The sequence below is a fragment of the Chaetodon trifascialis genome, chromosome 1 (assembly GCF_039877785.1).
Source record: "Chaetodon trifascialis isolate fChaTrf1 chromosome 1, fChaTrf1.hap1, whole genome shotgun sequence".
Classification (NCBI taxonomy): domain Eukaryota; kingdom Metazoa; phylum Chordata; class Actinopteri; order Chaetodontiformes; family Chaetodontidae; genus Chaetodon; species Chaetodon trifascialis.
The window spans coordinates 13,039,477-13,058,739 of record NC_092056.1 but is presented as its reverse complement, the minus strand read 5'-3'; the positions used below and the strand labels follow the sequence as shown (position 1 = coordinate 13,058,739).

The window sequence follows — 19,263 nt, the reverse complement described above, 5'->3', positions numbered from 1 at the left end:
TTAGAAAACGTCTCAATGATTGGCAAGTCTTGGCCTGCATATCTGTCACCTGTTGTCAGGATACCCGCTTGCTGCACCGGACGCCCTGAAAAATTGGCTGTTGCTGGCTAAGTCGTTACCAGATAATAACCAATGGGTTCCTACACTTACCACCATGTGTTCTTGCGTTGAATTGAGCAAACTCCACTTGTTGAGGAAAACTGAGACATGGTTGAAAAGGCAACAGCAGGAAAAAGCTAGTAAGGGGACCTTGAGTTATGAATTTTTTTTGTCATGAAAACATAAACAGTGTTTTACCCGCTTACCTCTAATTGTATCAAGCCTGCAGAAAGTTTCCATTTTAGTGTCTGCGGCACCACAGAGGTCTCTCCATCACTGAAATGTAGTGAAGGCAAATGGAGTTTTGTTTGTAGCGCTCAAGTAATTGATGTTGTTTAAGACAGATGTTCTCTTCAGCTGTTTTCACCGATTTCTTCTGTTCCCATTGAAAACCATTCACTGAGTGCACTGTCTGATTAGCTGGAGCATTGTTTCTGGAAAGACAAGTAGCTGTTTTTCTCAGAAGTCATTTCAAATGCAACGAGCACCACAATAAAATCCTATTTATCTCCTTTGCATTTGAAGTGGCAGCAGTGATTTCAGGAGATCAAACCCACAACATAAATATCTGAAACTATCTGCTGGCTTGATGGGTGCAAGGGTGTAGAAAATACGATACCATGTGATTCGGGCGGTTTGACCTTTTAGCCTTAGTGACCTCCCCACGCCTTCAGCTAACTTCAACACCAGAAATTCCATCAATACCTTATTTTCACCATCATTATCAAGGACAATGCTGTTTCGAACAATATCTTTAAATTAGCTGTGCAAGTCCAAAATATACTCCCACACACACACACACACACACACACACATGCACACACTCACACATGCACGCACACCCATTAACCCACACTTACGGAAGCTGGCTTTTTGCTTGTTTTCTGTGTCTGGAAGAACAGGTTGATTCTCTAAGTTCTTTTGAAAATCAAAAAATAAAACACAACATTAATCACTTTACTCTTTTTTTTGTCCATCAGGATTTCTTTGCCAAGAAAATAAGAACTTTTTAAAATTTTTTTGAGACTCGCCCTATCGGACCAGCGTTAAATGTTCATGTTCATATCCTTTTTTTAATTTTCTTTTTTTTTTTTTTGGTAGAGAACTTCATTTAGGGTTACAGCACATCACCCACAGCACGCACAGACAACGAAGGGTTCCAGCCAAGGGAGAATTATTACAGTGGTGCCAGAGAAAGAGTGAAAAGTGAAAAAAGATCAAACATGAGTTGAGTGGCAGAGTCCAATTCCAGTCTAACTCCATTTTAAATGCAGCCCATCACTCTTCCATTGCCTGTGTCGGTTTTCCTGATTTTTCAGGCATTTTAAGGGTATGGAGGAATAGTGACAGTAACGGAGGAGGACTTGAACAAAGAGGCGAGGAGCTGCGTGATTCCTCACTGCAACACCAGGTGTAGGGTGCTAAATGGTTTGCACAGGTCATCACCATTCACACTCAGATGCCCACTTGAGCGCAGCCCATCTTGCCACCACAGAGGATGGTTGGAATATCAGTTTGACCCATTTTTGGTTGGTAGTTTGTATTCATGGGTGGCAAGAGGTACTGCTCTGATGTTAAACACTGGGAATGTTTGACTTGGGGGAGGAAAGACTAAGGAAAAAAAAACAAATAATCTTAAAGAAAGAGGGCAGAAAGAGGAATCGAGTAAAGACATCAAACACATTTTTAAGTTCAGACAAAGGGATGAGAAGGGGTCTGGTGGGAATCCGGACTTGACAAGGGTGAAATTTAAGGATCCTGTCACGAGGACTGAGGGCAGAGGATATCAAAGAGGCCTGAGAACAAAGAGATGACACACATTATCTGCAGCCCAGACAAGGCTGCAGTTAGGAGGAAGGGGATGTGTGCTGAGGGCAGGGCTGAGCGGCTGATGCTGAATTCTGAGGGGAAAAACACTGTAGGCAGGTTGGTCGCTGGGTTCCTCAGGCCTTGAGAGCATGCCACTGGGACACGGCAGTGCGAGGACGACCCATCATGTCTTTCCAGTGTTTTACCTCTGCGGGGCCGCTCTTCCATGAAAGATAAATCTGTGAGAAAGACAGAGTCAGTGTAACACATGTAATGTCACATAGAGACTGATGGTATTTGTAAAGATCCCTGCCAAAAAAAGAGTAGTGGGGTGTTGAGTGAAAAATAAAAAAAAACTTACTGTAAGTCTTAAGTCTAGCCCTGCTTTCACCACTAAGCCTGCCACTCTAATCAGAATTTAACTCAAATCCAGGGCAGAAAAAGAGCCGTTAGAGGAAGAGATCTCACCAGCTGAAATACTCTGAGAAAGGTTAATGCTGACGCTAATGAAGATCAAACACTGAGTCTTTAGGTGATTCTCACATAGAAAGAAACTCCTGATCTGTGATATGCTGTACACCTTTTCATTGTCCTAGTTTCAAGTTATTTATGCATGTGGTATATGAGAATCATATTGTGCCTGCTGTGTGTAGGCAGATAATATATATGGTTAGGATGTAGCACCTGCGATTACAGTCGATGTCCATGAATGACCGAGTGCGTAATAGCTCATCCATGCCGTGCACAGTACAAAGATTATTCTTACAGTGTCAGAGGGAACATGGATTTGATTTGAGCTTTGGAGTCTTTCCAGCAGCATTCCAGCAGAAATGATAAATTTATGAATTGTGTGAGCGCTCTATTCTCGAGCATATATCTGCACAAGGAACTGGGGCTGCTGTGGTTAGCGTTGAGTTGAGTACTGATAAATGAATCAGTAATGGGATAAAACTGATGTGGATTAAATAATGGAACAGCAGAAGCTAAGGTAATGCTTTATTTCACGGGTCTGTAAATTCCTAATAATTTCTTAGGAAGTTTCCTCAAAAGAACAAATCCATTTGGCAACAATTACAGCTCGAGCAGAGACAGAGTTAAATTGGTACACTTCCAATAAATTAATTCCAATTAATCCAATTCTAAACTGTTGAGCTAGCATAGCCTCGACTCTTTTAGTCAGTGCACAGAAGGTCGACTGAACGTGCAAAAATGGGACTTTGTCTGTAGGAGGGCTCACAGTTAAATGTATGTGGAGGAATTTCATTTCCTATAATAAATCAATAATAACTGGATATTTATTTGTGTTTAAATGTGACTGTATGTATCAGAGTGTGCACCTGTATTTGCCTGCATGCCATTGCTTATTGGTCACTGGTGTAAGTCTAAATAACAGCAACACTCAGAACATTTGGAATTCTTTCCATTGGTGCATATGTGTTCATTTGCAATGCAGAAGATTGATGTGCGTGTTCCAGCAGGGGTCAGTAGAGACTGGCTCAGTGATCAGCTGCTGATGGTCTGTCACACAGTCAGAAGAAGAATAAGAAGGAGGAAGCCGAAGAAGAGCGAAGGAGATACCTTTCCAATGACATCATTGCGACTGAGCCTGTCCTTGTCCATGACGGTGATAATTATGGTGGTCTCCCTCAGCACGTGGGCAGGCACGTCAAAGGGGAAGGACTCGTTGAAAACAGGGTTCAGGCAGCGCTTCATTACCACCGTCTTCTTCTTCTCCACACGCTTGTCCTTGTGCATCAACCACACTTTTACATAGGGGTCTGAGGATAGGAAAATGTCCCAGTTTACATGTTGTTTACAGTATCTCATTCCTGTTTATCATAGCTGGATGCAATGTTAGTTTGTGTGCTGCCACAGGTTTAATGTCATTTTCTAGTGGTGAACAAAAAAACATAATTTCATTATGTGGAGTTTGCTTCATTTCATTTTTCTCATTTTCATTTTGAAGCAGTAGTAGTAGTAGTAGATGCAGAAGGGCAGCAATAAAAGGACATGCAACATGAAGGAGCATCTGTACCAGAAGTGCCTCCGATGTCCATGGCTTTGAGGTTGCGGGCTTTGATGATGCTCACAGTGATGGTGTTGGCTGTGGGGTTGTAGCACAGAGACACCAGCAGATCCCCTCGACTCCCCTAGAGGAATTATACACAACAACAGCGGAATTGTTTACTTTTTTATCCTCTTTTCACAATTTTCTCCCCTCTGTTTTTCCTGTGTATTTCTGTTTCTTCCTCTGGCTGCCTGTGTTCTCTCCGTCTACCTGTCAGCCTCTCCATATTCCCTTCCATCTCCTCTCCCACCAGCACGCTGTCACATCTCCCCCGGGAGCATCACGGCAGCCAGGAATGACATCACCCGTTACATTCTGTCCCATCTTCTCTTTCCCCTCCTCCCTCTCCTCCTGTTTCTCTTCTTTCCTCTACCTCTTCCCTCCTACCCTTTTTCCTTCTTACTCACGCTGCCATCGCTGCATGGTTTTAGCTCCTTCCAGAAAGTCTGCATGTTGGCCAGGTCCAGTTTGTTGAGGGGGATGGACACCTCTCCTATGGGGTCATTCCTGCTGAAGCGGTCGTAGTCAAGAACCTGCAGGTATAGAGTCCTCTGGACCACCTTCTCATAGGGGAACCCTGAGAGAGAAATTGACAGAAGAGAGTCTGATCAGTCACAGATATGCATACACAAAATGAACAGCTTAAGAGTTAAGTTCATGTTTGAGGTATTAGAAAAGCCTCCTCCACTGAACCTTCAAACAGGAAGGTCTCGTTCCAGTGGGGGTTTAGATTCTTCCTCTTGACTTTGGTCTCCAGTTTGTGCTTCTTGTCTGGCAGCAGGTAGAGTTTGACAAACGGATCGGAGGTACCGGAAAAGTCCTTAGCAGGCAAATCTTGACCCTTGAGAATTTTGACAGTGAGGGTGGAGTCCTGAAAACTGTATCCAACACTGAACTGAATGCGACCCAGCTTCTCACACACTGGACCCTCATGATCATCTTCCTCCGAGCCTGGAGACAACTAAGAGACACAGGAGGAAGGAGAGACAAAAGTTAGATTTTTATCCAACTCTAGGCGGTTGATATGTTCTCGCTATATTGTATTATATTGGTGTATTGCTCATTCATTACTCAGTTTGGAAACAAGACATTAGATATGCGCACAAGGTTTCAGGACCACCTACATGCTTGGAGGAGAAAACTATCCGTCTTTAGAATGAACTTCTCCCAGAGATACATTATAAGCTAAGACTGAATCACATTTCACTTAAGATTAGTTTGTTTTTAGGGAGGAAATAATAATTGCATCATGAATTAAACCAGGAGTGACACACTAAGTCACCATTTTATAGATGATATAGTTTGTCGTGCTGTTTAACTATAGTGCTTTATATCACAAGCTGTCTCTAATATTTACTCTACCCTCTATGATATAGCTAACTGAGGTGGGCAAAATATTAAAAATTCTCAGTTTAACACAGTCAACAGCATTGCAAGCTGCAGCCTCCAAAATGACCTCAAAGTTGCTAACAAAACAATTTGTTTTCACATTTTCCAAAGAGCTACAGATGTTCAAACTGTCCATGATTCTCAGCTCCTCCACTATGTCATCCATGTTGACTTACTGTAAAAGCTGAACTTGACTTATGAAACACATGCACTTTAATACCCCAATTTCTACAATCCCACAATGCAATGTACTGCATGTTATAAACTCAATAAAATACAGCTGTGCAACATGCATCTGTCAGTGATGACGCAAAGTGTCAAGCTCGACTGTGAAGTTAAATCAACACCTCCTTAACAGTCTCTGAACATCATAAACCACATGCAGTGAGGATTTATGGCAGGACTGGTGTATGAAACTGTATTCACTTAAGTATACCTAATAAACTGGAAATGCAGTCTATAAGGGTATACAGAATGTAGTACCATGAGAATTGCACCAAAATTATCAGACCTCTGGGTCAAGCATCATGTTCACACACAAATTAATTACTTCCAGAGGAGTTGACAGGTGATGTCACACTAAAAGGGAATCTTGAACTCCAATCCGCAAGAGAAACTCATTCTGCACTTCAGCATTAAAGCCACAGCTCCTCACTAGCTAACTAGCATAGTGTCATGTCACATGGCCGCTGTATCTGCTGTGTGATAAAGGCAGAAAGCATCCATGACTGTGTGGAGATGAGAGGCAGATTATCTGTTGGTAGACAGACCCCCTGACTGCTGGTGACATGGCCTGGAGGGAGGGAGAGAAATCCAGTTTAAAAAGTGCTATCTGATGGTGGAGGAGCTCGGGGCATTACTCAAGGAGCAGTTCCAGAAATTTAATATCCAATTCTATATTCTCCAACATATTTCTGATGGTACTGCTCAGCCTCATTCTCCATGCTGAATATGATCACATTTCATAATGCAGTCCTCCAACCAACAGCTGGCCTAAATTGCTTTTCCCCATTTTATGCATTGGGCTCTTTCTCTTTTTCCCAGAATCCTCACTTCTCATTCAATTCTTAAATTCTGCTCTCTAATTTCTTTTCCTGAAACTAAAACAACCCACGTGCAGTAGATGCAAATTCTCTTGGAACACAAAAGATGGCCTGGTGATAGTCGATGTTTTTAAGTTTATTAAAGATTATTAAGTAACTCATTGAAAAGACCAAAACGTATATCAATCCGCAGCTGAAAATAGTCCCCAACAAATGCACTTTTTATTCTTCTTTGAGTAATGTTTGCTAAAAGCTGAGAGAAGAACCATGTGATGCTGACAGGACCCCCAATCATCCTCCTCCTGCCCCTATCACCTGAAACACCTGAGAGGGCTGGATGTATATATACACTGATGTTCAGTGCCATTTCTCAGCATCCGCTTAAGGGCTGCTGTTGCTTTTCCTACAGCAGCACAAGTGGCTCAAAAGTGCTGGATGGGTATTTTCAGCATGAAAGGAGGGTTGTGTAATATATAGATGCCTTTGGCAAAACTGTACAGAATGAGTATTATCATTAAGCACCACCACTGTGAATTCCTCTGACACACCATGAGACCCACATAATTACTGCTCATACCCATCTCTGCCATATTCTTGCAGCACCCACAGCACTGTGTGTTCTTTCACAGCTAATTACCGAACCTCGCTGAATAAGGCGCACAGCCCATCCCCTCCCAGTGTCTCACTTCAGGGTGATGATTACTGTATGTTTCAGTTAGCTGAGAGACTGTATGGCAATAACTGACTGTGATGCTCTACAGGTGGGTGAGCTGAACTGAGTGGGATAAAGACCGCTTCTTGAGTGATGAAAGACTTGGGAGGAGGAAACAGTTTTCATTGGACTTTGGTCAATTAAACTGAAGCGTGCAGGCTCCCTTTTCTCACTGTCATCTCCCGAACCAACACAGTGTATTCTTTACAGTAGGTGGTAGACAAATAAATGTAAACACCTCATGCAAAATAATTTCAAAGACTACATGTAAATCTGGCATATCACAACTTTTGTCGGAATTATGCAGTTCTGTCATAATTTCTATCCAAACATAAATCAACTACTGTGATCTGGCAGGCAAAGTAGAGCAAAGTTAAAGCAATATTATGCAAATATTTCAGGATTCAGGATTCCTTTATTGATCCCCGATATGCACAATAATATGGTGCACTGAATTTGATGAATTTTGCTCTTTATCAGACCACAAATGTGACAAGAATTAGGCTGGAAAAATGGTGGAGGCTGGAGAATGGGCCTCACTGATTACTATATAAAAACACAATGTTCTACTTTGGTCACTGGTGATACTGGATGATATTTTTGGAGAAAATAACTGCATCTGCTGGGCTAAATTAGCTCAGTGAGCCATATATAGCTACCAGTCCCCTGAGCTGACTCTGCACTCTGAAACTGCACGGTCGGCAATTTGCAAAAAATACCAATTCTTACATAACGTTGCTTTAAACTGGTAGGTCGGTCTGTAATTATGTGATGGAAGTTTACAACAGACACTTTCAGAAATTATTTTAATGCTAATATTTTCCCTTTCAAATAAACTTGGCTTAAAACTGTCTGAATGCTTAGGCTATGTTTCTCCCCAGCTGATATACTATGTTTCCAGATCTCAGCAATTAATTTGATAAGTAAAATTCCATAATTACTGATAGAAGTGATGGCCAAAACTAAAAAAAAAAAAAAAAAAGGACCCAAGTGATAAGAGAGTTGAACTGCCACACTGAACACTGAACTCTAAGTTAATTACTTTGAGCTAAAGTGCCAGTTAACAGTATCTGTCATGTGTAAACCAGCACTTATTTCACTACTTTGATATGTCAGTTTTTGTAGGAACCAAACAACAGAGCTCCAAAAAGACCACGCCACCAAATCCCAAAGTATATTTATTTTACCAACTAACTAAATAAATGAATAAATATATAAATCTCAAGGTCCATTCTCTGGCTTGTTCTTTTGACCGTATCACAAAACTCATCATCAGCAGATTAAACTGTTCATAATCATCTTGGAAAATCAGTGATAAGTGTAACGTTGTAGTGGCTGCGCTGTACGCCTGTATGCATATGACTGGATGTTACTTTCTGTGTAGTCGTAATTGAGCTAGTCACTGTAGAGCATGTATGAAACTGATTTCCCAATACAAAACAAAAGTCTTATTTTTATTTATTTATTTATTTTTTAGATGATTTTAACTACCCCCTCGACTCATCTTTCAATTCTTCGTCTCAAGGCCTGCATGTAACTTTCATTTCAGATTTGGAAAGATGATCTGGAAGCATCATTCGAGTCTTTCAGCCATCTCATTTATTATGATTTAAAAGGCTTTGCTGACAGAAGACCTCCTGCTCTTAATGTAGATGAGTTCAGCAATGCAGAAAAGACAGACCACAGATGAGTTGATGGCGCATCAATAAAATGTGTCTCATGGGGCTGCAGATATACTGTGTTGATATTGTGTGTTACCATGAGCATGTCACTGGTGACTGAATTGGCCAGGTCAGAAACGGAGGAGTTGGCATCGTGGCGGCGTCCGGTCTCGTCTGGGGTCTGACCTCTGGGGCTGCTGCCTGGTTTGTTACCCGGAGTTCTGTTAAAATGGACACAAACACTCATGTTCACATTAACATGCTCATGTTCAGCACTGGTGTTCGTGCACATTTGTGTGCTGTTATTCTGGGGCTGGGGCCTTCTGGCTTTGGGCTTGATCCTTAAGTTCCAATGTAGGGAAATAGAGCATGCAATGATGTCTTAGAAAAACATGTGCTTCCACGTTTGTGGCAACAGTTTGAGGAAGGTCCATTGCCCCTGTGAACAAGAAGAGGTCCATCGAGAAATCTTTGGTATGGTAATCTTTTGGGATGAACTGGAACACCAATTGTGAACCAGGTCTTAAGGCCCAACATCAGTACCTGACTTTTCTAATACTCGTGTGGCTGAATGGGAGAAACCTGCATCCAAAGCGGTGTGGAAACCTTTCCCCCAAAATTGAGGCTGTAATGGAAGACTCTTGAGGGGTTGCTACAGCCTGAGAGCTATGTGCCATGAGGAGACAGTTGACAGCAGAGGTAGGATACGTTATGATGTTTCTATTCTAAGAATGTAACCAGCAAAGAAGCACAAGACATGACTGCCCTCGATGAATCTCTCAAACTTTCTACAGCGAAGGAAAAAGCGCTGTTTCTGTCATTTAACCCCTTTGACAAAGCAGTTCTGTAGGCTAATCGTGCAGAAGCATACTTTGACATTTTAGGAATTTGCTTTCTTGCACAGAGCTAGATGAGAAGATCAATGCCACTTTCATGTCTGTACACCTAACAGGTAGCTGGAGCCAGGAGCTGGTCAGCTTAGCTTAGCATGAAGACTGTTCAGACTGAGGACACAGTTAGCGTGGACAGTCAGTCTATGCTAACAAGTTGCTGCCAGTAGCTTCATATTTACTGTACAAGCAGTGGCAATCTTCTCATCTTACTCTTGAGTTACTCAACACTTACATATGAGTGTAATGTTCGAGTCCACATACTTTTGGCCACGTCTCTCAAGCGACAAAGGCTGTGGTGAGCCTTGCTGCTATGAATTCAATAAACAATCTAGAAAGATGCACAAATGTGAAACTTTGTCCATCACGTCACACTGATTATCCAGGCACAAAACTTTAGCATCAACCAAAGCTAAATTTAGAAATAACCAATAATACATCTGACTGATGATCCTTGGAGCAAAATAAAATAAGAAAAAGAAAATATTAAAACACCAAAAAGGGGGGAAAAAAACCCCGCCCCTGACTCATATTATGTAACAATTTGGTCAATAGGGAAAATACAAAGATCTGATACCAGTCTAGGCATATTGACAAATAAGACTAATGAGCACTTATCGCTGTGAGAGAGATGACCCAGGAAGAAAAAACAGAGGGAGTCAGAGAAACAGAAACAGTGAACGAGCGAGCAGGTGAGCCATAAAACACAAAGGCAAAAGCAAAAGTGAGATTAGATGGGGGTACTGTGGGAAAGATGATGTGAGAAGGAAAGATACATTTTAAGACTTATCTGTGCACAGAGGTTGAGAAAAAGTGAAGGAGAGGATTTGTCTTTGTTAAGACTCGGAGGATTAACAGAATGAACAAAGTGAGGTTACAGACTCAAATTATTGTGAGACTGAGACATCGCCAGACGCACACAATAACACACACAAGCATTATCTGAAAGAGGAACTGAGGAGAGCAGGGAGACAGGATAAAAGCCTGGAAACAAAACAGAGCAGGTTTGGTTTTGGGTAGAGTCGGATGCTCTAAAGCAGAGAAAGGAAGCAAACTGACACGTTACATGGGCAAACAAAATAGGAGGCTGGAGAAGGAGGGGTGAGAGATGGACAGGGTTTGTACAGCAGAGAGACAAGCGAGGGTGACCGAGAGAAACAGAGAGAGGTGGAGAAAAGGATATGGTGTGGAAGAGAAAAGAATTGATTCGTCACTCTGCGTTTATTTCCTGTGATCTGCAGGTCACAGCACCAACAATGCAGCTCAGACTTAATTCAGAACGTAATGGTTTCTGCTTCAGCTGCTTGCCAAATACAGCTTGATAATTTATGTATCTGCTGAAAAAGACCTCTGAAACATTAGTTCTCAAACTGATGTACGCAGAGAAAGCTAAAAATATCCAATTACAGCGTCTAATATCAGCCCCTAACACATCAGGGAACAATGTGTTACCTTAAAATAATTACATAACACATGGCAGTCACGCACAGAACACCTGGCTGTCTCGCTGTGCCGCTGACTGAACTCCCACCTGTACTGTGGTACTGTGTGTTCAAAGACCCACTTTTTTACTTATTTAAGCCCATTCACTAAAAATGTGTAAACACGGTATTACAGCTGATCTCTTAAGAAGGCACGCTGGAGCAGTTTAGAGAATGTGTCTTTCTTTCAGGCAGCTTGAAAGAACCAAAACTGATAAAGGAAATAAGGCTGTTTTTATTATTATCAGTTAAATGTTTGTTATTGTGTACGAAGGATTCTTTTTTTTTGCGGGAACACGTAACGACTTTCTGCATCAGTAAATCTCAGGTCTGCTTTACTGGTATCATTAAAGGTTTGATTTCGCACCAATCCACCCTGTATTTTCAATGCATTTACTATGTAAGGAAAATCAGTATGCATATCCTTAAAACCTGCCTATAATCCATCCGTATTATGTCTCCTTAATGCTTTCAAACATTTTCAATGTGTGGGAATAATAAAAAAAAAAAATCACATTATCCTTTTCACAGTTGTTTTCCTTCCAGATAGATTTTATGGCACAACAGCCACTAACTGAACCTTAAAACTTTAATTTTTAAAAAGCTCTTACGATGAGGAAATGTTATTTCTATCACCTCCCCCTCTCGAAATGGTTCAACTGCAGGTCAGCTACAGGGATGAGTCTTCAGAGGCATTCCCCACTTTGACGATAGAGCACATAATATATGGCCGTCAGCTGCGTGTCTGCAAATGCTTACTTGTAGGAGGGGTTGGCTCAATGACAGCCCATTGAACCCCACTAAATCAACACCCAACACACAAGACAGAGTCCACACGAATCTTGAGGAACCTTACATAAACACGGCCGGGAAATTTCTCCATTATTTACAATGGAGAGCTGCATTTCATTCTACTGTGCTACTGTGAATATTCGCCTATAAATCATCTCAGCCATTCGGATCACATGCAGTACCTCAACACAGCGCATATAAAACACTTGTAGTTAATGCAGGCCCACATATATTATGCTTTTTTTTTTCCTCAACTGTTCACATATTCACTGCTCTGTCTGGAAGCCAGTAAGTCTGAATGTTTTTGTGACAGTTGCATAAATTTGTGAAGACTGTCTATCACCATTAAAAGTAATCAGGAAAAAAGTTTGTTGGACAATAAAATAAAACTTTTTTCTTTTTTTTTTCTTCCAGTAAAACAAAGCAAATTAAAGCAAATTAATATCCTCACTTCAGGTTGATGATGCATTTCATTGAGTAGTCAGTGTCAACTCATGAATTTAACTGACTGAAGGTAAAACCAGTAATATGAAGCAGCCAAATTCAACCAATTATTTCTAGTAATTATTTGTAGCCTATTTATTGTGTGCAACAGTGAGGACAGCCATGTGTTATATTGGAAAAGAGGTAATGAGTTCAGGAAGCAGGCGCACTTTTCCTGGACTAAATTTTAGATGGGTGCTCTGGCTTAAAATTCAGGCACCTCAATTCAGCGTTTGTTTCCCCAAAACAGTTTTCTCACTTTTTAACTTGCAGGTTCAAAATGCCGAAATGCGTCATCGTTTTGTCAGTCGATAAGTTGCAAATAAAATTGCCCAAAATGCTAAAAATGCGAGACGATTCTTTCTCTCATTTCTTCACCACCTCAATTTGTTTTGGGAAAATGTGCACATTTAATAGAGATGAATTAATTTAATTATACACTTGTTTCATCAACACGCGCTGCATTCCCAAAGGACTTATAATAGACAAGTAGAGCTGTGGTGTCAGCATGTCATACTCACCACAGATTAATGTATGGTGACATGAACAGCAAATAAAGACCTGCCGCTGCATCCTCAAATCATGAATTACATGCCTGTGAGACATGGAGCAATTTGGTGTGGTAGTGAGGTGAGCTTATTCATGCATGTACTTTAAATACACAGATGCATGCACGCACACATACACACTCTCAGTCTGCAGCAGGGCACTGGTGCTGCATAATGTCTCAACCAGACATGATAACATCCAGTCAAATGAGCTTTTTGTCCAGAGAAATAATGGAAACAATGGAAACATGTTGCATAAATACTCCTGTGAATTGCTCCCTTTCGCTCTCTTTTCACTGCGGTTGTTTGGATTCCATGACAAAACTCAACATTTCTGCCATCATCTGACAGTAAAAATTAGCGCACATGTATCATGCCACAGTGACAAACTTCAGAACTGACTCAAACAGGAGGAATAGATATTTGTAGCTGTGAGTCGCCCCTTTCTGCCTGCGAGTGACTATCTCGTCTAAAACACAACACCACTTACATAATTCATTCTTTAGAGGTTGTTGTAACCATGACTACTGAAATGTGTGCTCCCACTTAAGGTTGTACTCACTACCATCATGCATTTTACTCGGGGGTTGCAGTAACCATGGTAACAGGAGCCTTCAAAAGAGGACAGTAAAATCCAAGGAAGTTCCACAGAGAGGGGTATGTATTGAAAATAGCAAAAAGCCCACAGGGCAAAGGGACCAAACACGTAGAAAGCCTTTGAAACACACTCCTGGAACACACTCTTTGACTTTTCATACCTACACTGCTCCAACCTGCCGTGACCCTGCGAACACACCATGGCACATACCACCGGGCATGTGTGAGCTCATGTTGAAAATGGCTGATTCATAAATGTACAAAAAAATAGAAGTGGAGAACAACCTCCAGCCATGATACTCAAAACAACAGGCAGGGGCAGAAATGAGGAGCTATGGAGTTATGTCCTTTCCCCTGTCAATAAAACAGGCTGGATCGTCAGACTGACACAAGCTCCGATCTCACTCTTCGCTTTCTCCACGGTAGGGAAATGCAAATAAACTACCAGCGAGTCTATAAAACAAACTAATGAGCACACACACACGCACACACACACACACACACACACACACACACACACACACACACACACACACGCAATCCTCCTGGAGGTTGAGGGCAACGTCCCTGGAGAATGACCACTTCGATCTGACGCACTGAAACTCAAAACCCTGACTTTTGACCTCATGGCCTCAATCTGGGACTCAGTTATAAGACATCTTCTTTGTAATTGGACAAAACAGGTCGTTACATCCCAGGGGACAATGCAGAGAAATCGTAACCCGTCCTGTGTCACGTGTACATTGTCTATTGGAAAGTCTGTTTACACTGATTAAGAAAGACTGAATAAATGGAAAGTACATGCTTCATTCACCCAGCTTAGATAAAGGTATATCATGTTTGTAATTCCAGGAGAAGCCACAGTACCGGTGAGGAAATTCAAGCAGAAGTGTGGCAGCAAGAAGCCTGAGCAAGAGAAGATTCAGAGCGGGCAAAGCAACCTGCAGTTCAAATTTACTGGATGAGCAGAATTTTAATCAGCATGTTTGTGTTTTCACACGCGTGTCAAAGCCACATCTTCGCTCTCTGGCACCATACCAGTCTGCTGCATGTCTGTTCATAGCTGGGACACAGGATACTATGGCATTTCTCTTGTGCATGCACATCTAGCTGCCATCTGTTTGCTTAGAGATGGTGCTTAAGTATCTGTCTGCACACTTTATGGAGCAGGCGTGGAGTTTTTATTTTCTAAATATAACCAGTCTGAGGTGTGAAAACTGATGGGAATAACAAAAAAATCACAGGCTTAGCAAAAGAACATTCAGCAGAATCTGTCTGAAATTATCTCTCTTCAATTATGCATTTGAAGCACTTCACTGCACAAATATGTGTACTTGTGTTTCACTCATCTAAACAAAGTACTGGATTTAAGTTGTGTTTGTATTAAATGTTAAAGGAATAAATCAGATATTTTTAATGAGCTCCTAATTTATCCTTATTGATAGTAAGAAAGGAAGTTGTTGTACATGAGCTATGAATTATTCCAGAAGGCAAACATGTTCCGCAGGAGTGAAGACCGTTGAGTGGTTTGATCATTCAGATATGCTTTTAAATTCGACAAAAGTCTCAATTTACCCAGAATTCACAGCTAATTAGTCCTCCTTAAGATAGTCAAGTCTATTTGATCTCAGCCACAGTCAACGTCTGTCTTTGTGTAGAGCTCCAGAATCAAAGTCCTGTGCTTTCAACATCCATCATCCATCCCGACTTCCTCCCGATGACTCACATTCAGTATTAACACTTCCTTCACTGGACAAAACATTGCCAGTGAACATAATCCGAGAAGCAATAACATTTCTTGTCAAAACAAATTAGCAGTGTAGAAATGTTGATTTGAAGAGATGGGTTGAATGAGAAAAATCTTCACTATTTTATGTCTGTGTATGGACTTAATAAAAAAATTGTTATCATAGATGCTTAGTTTAGCTGTCCACTGCCTGCGAGCTGACTAAACATTGATCACCCAGAGAAGAACTCGGCCTGTAATAGAAGTGGATCAGACAGCTCAAAAAGTTATTTTTATAGGTGTATTACCCTCTATCAGTTTCACTTATCATTTTCTCCAAGTCATGCCACAATAATTAAGTTAACCTGCCTTAGGATATGAGATAAGTTATAAAGTGCCAAAGATTTATTGCATTTATTTCCATAGCTAGCTTGACATGAAAAAACAATCTAAAATAATATTGACTTTTATCATTAAGGTGAATTCAACGAGATTAAACTAAGACTGGATGAGTATTCAATTTTGGTTGGAGGCAAAACTTAAACACTGACATATAAAGGCAATACGGGGATGTTTCAGAAAGCTGATGGTGGTGTGAGCAAATATATACCAATGCATGAAAACTGTCCACAAGGGAATCTCGTCCCTTTTTCTGACGTTCAGCAATGAGTCTGGCTGAGCTGACAGTCATCTGTGTTGACAGAGGAGCGCTGCTCTGACATCATCCCATCACAACGCCAGTCAACACCCTCAGGAAAGGGTGGATTAGGTGAGTAAGGAGACAGTGGAATGGAAAAGGAGAAAGAGAAGGAGACAAAACTGGAATAACAAGGAAAATAAGAAAAAAAGGCTTAACAGATGCAATTAAATAAGGGCATGGAGGAGAGACTGAGAGAGAAGGTGGGGGGAATGAAGGAGAAATGAGGAGTCGAAGACTTATGAGGAGCAAAATGAGGGCTACAGAGGCCAGAGAGGAAACTGATGAGGAGATGGGGAGAGGAATGGGAAGCAGAGGGCGGAGGAGGGAGGAAGTGGATGGACGGGTGAGAACATGAGGGATGAGGGTTACCAGCAAGGCCTGGATAGGAAGTGTGTCTCCATAAACATACTATATCTGATCATACACTCGCCCCAGGAGATCATGAAACACAATATAGGTCCCATGTCCCATGATGGATGAGGGCTGGACTCTGATGTCAGCCCACTCAGCGCTCCCAACCAACAGGGACAAATCACTCGGCCACCGCCCCTCTCAACGCGCAGGCTAATGTAACTAATGGAGCCATCTACAGTGTTCGACGGGCTTGATGCTCTTTGAATAGACTTCTGCTGCCTTGTTCCTCAGATTTATCCAGTGGGAGTTGCTGTTTTTGTAAATCACACTCTGTGCATAAATGACCTGGAGTGATGTCATATCCTTTTTGAAACTGGAAAAAAAAAGCCAAAAGAATATTTCAAATGACTTCACAGTTTTTTTTCTTCAACCACTCCCTGTCCCCTCGCTTTCCTTTCACAGGCTCTCTCAAATCAGGTCCCTGCTCGTAGCCACAAGCAGCAACCAGGGAAATGGTGAATGAGCTCCAGACTTAGATCTGACAGGTTTTTTAAAAAGATGCCTCGTTTGTGCTGACCTACATCGCTTTTTCTTTCCAATCATCTTTCCACCCGGGCCACTGCCGGCTCCAGAGGCTGCCATGGGGACCAGTGGCCGGCCTGGAGAGTCATTAGGAGGCTTGACTCGCTGTGATTGCTGGCTTTGACGCGCAATTGAAAAAGTCAGATATGCCAACTGAAACAGGGTGGCAACGACTTCCTGCTTGATTAATACTGTGCAGTGTGGCGTCCTGCAACTCAGCGAATGCAGCATAATGTTGCCACTGCCAAGATTACAACCCCACCCATACCAACAATGTGCAGACAGATGTTTGAATGACAGCACCTGTCAAACGTACTGCACCGCTTATCTTTAAGTATTTATTTTCATCTCCAAATGACAATCTACTAAAAGTATTCAAAAGTAATTCAAAAGTTGTTGACACTTGCAATGATTTTGTTAAAGGGGAATTCATTGTATCATTCATTGCATGTGGGATGTCCTGGTCATACGTTTCCCACCTTGGACACTGAATGTCTCCATCTTGTTGAGATGAGGATGGACTGATGGAGATAGAGTGTGTACAACTGATTTGAGCCTAATGGGACCTGACATGATCCAACAGTATCCAACAGGTTAGGATGGGTTCGGAAAAAAAATTATTTATTTATTTATTTTTCTAGTTGAGGTCAGGTTCAGGCAATTTGGCAGGGAAAATATGCCAGGAAATCGAGGGTTGGGAGTAATTTTGATCCAGTCATCAATGCCGACAATAACAAAGCAGTTGGTTATGGAAAAATGTAAAACGTGTGCAGTTCTGATGGGATACGACAGCCAGAGGCTTGGAAACTCAGCCTTGCAACGACATGCGGACATCAGGCAACAGGGTAACGCACACTCAGTGCTTCAGCTTACGTTAACTGCATCAGGCTCGGTTGGGTTTGGACATAGAAAACACACAATGCCTCTCTATCTGACTCGTGTTTGGACAGAAAAATGTATTCTAGATGGAACGTCAGGTACTGTGATGGAAATAAAACCTGGAATTTGTCACCTTATGCCTGACAATGTCTTATATGCTTGTATTTGTTACCACTGTATTTGAATTTTGTCAAATAAACCAAACCTGAAGTGAGACTGAACCAAAACAGTACAGTTGCGGGCAGTAGAACCAAAACAATGAGCCAAAAGACACTAATGTGCTGCATAGTCAGGTCCAGAAACCCTTTCTACATACACACACATTCATTTAATTCATTGTTAATACAAAACTATTAATTAGCGCACACTCAGATAGCTTCATTTCAGTCAAACGACCTTCACCAGGCATTTCATTTGGCAAGCTACACTAAACAGATATATGTACATACTTAAAGGGATTATCAGGAAGTCACAGGGATCAAAACACCTAGAAAACACCTAGAAAGAGACAGGGAAGGAGACAGATTTTAAAGACCATAAACACAACGAGACGAAACATTAAATACCCACAAAAGGGATAAATTCTGAAAGAAATATGTAAAACAGAGAGAAAACAGCAGGCAGTAAACAGCATCATCAAAAATGTAATGCAGTGAAAATGCCTGACAAAGGTTATTTTATCAAAACACAGTTTGTAATGAACTCATAAGTGCTGACAGTGTGTGGGAGCTTGTGTTTGGCATCACATGTTCTCCATATCGCATCTGTTTGTGAACCAGTGTGCAAAGCTTTCTCTTCATTCTGAGTGTTTAGACTTTGGAAACTTATTCTTCTTTTATTTCTTGTGGCATTTTTCCACAGATGATGTCTGCGAGGTTTGTCTCCCACTGGAGCACGTAGCTTCTGAAGTGTACACTTTTTGTGGTAAAATGGAGCATGTTTCTCATTTGAAGGTTATGAATGGTCAACCACACTGAAGGCCCGTATGCCACACCAGGGCTTTATGTTTTCAACTGTTATACCTCAGTATCAGTGAATTAGAAGGACATAAACTTATTAACTGTGAAAGTCTGCGTGGGTACAGTGTATTCCTGGTTTGTGCCGAATGGAAGCAGACTTTGACATGCTCCATTTCAGACACCGTTGCACGTTTTTACAGCTTTTACAAACTCATTGTTCAGAGTGGAAGTTGTCGGGGGCCAGTAAGCTCTTTGGGGTTTATTCATATTTATTTCCCTGTTGTGTCTCTGTGTGTGGTAAGGCTCTGAGCTCATTAAGATGCAGCTCCTCCATGCAACAGCAGCTTTCTGAGATGATAATAATGCAAACGGCTTCAGAGCTTCCATCATAGTTATCTGCAGGTGGGTGATTATGTCCGGTCCACCGCAGGGCTTTGGCCAGTTTAACACAGTCACCCAAACTGACTCACACAACAACAAGCTCCACATAA

At 41.6% G+C, this 19,263-nt stretch overlaps 1 protein-coding gene across 3 annotated transcripts in view; it reads right to left on the bottom strand.

Moving 5' to 3' along the window:
- Positions 1 to 1,055: 1,055 nt before the first annotated feature.
- Positions 1,056 to 19,263, bottom strand: part of syt7b (synaptotagmin VIIb) — a 92,751-nt gene continuing 74,543 nt past the window's right edge. For all 3 annotated transcript variants that reach the window (XM_070977064.1, XM_070977143.1, XM_070977225.1), the window contains 6 exons: positions 8,879 to 9,002; positions 4,670 to 4,937; positions 4,384 to 4,553; positions 3,944 to 4,058; positions 3,487 to 3,686; positions 1,056 to 2,147 (listed from right to left, as the gene is read on the bottom strand). In XM_070977064.1, the coding sequence (XP_070833165.1) occupies positions 2,043 to 2,147; positions 3,487 to 3,686; positions 3,944 to 4,058; positions 4,384 to 4,553; positions 4,670 to 4,937; positions 8,879 to 9,002 (982 nt within the window). In that variant the 3' untranslated portion in view covers positions 1,056 to 2,042. The remainder of the gene's footprint in view (positions 2,148 to 3,486; positions 3,687 to 3,943; positions 4,059 to 4,383; positions 4,554 to 4,669; positions 4,938 to 8,878; positions 9,003 to 19,263) is intronic.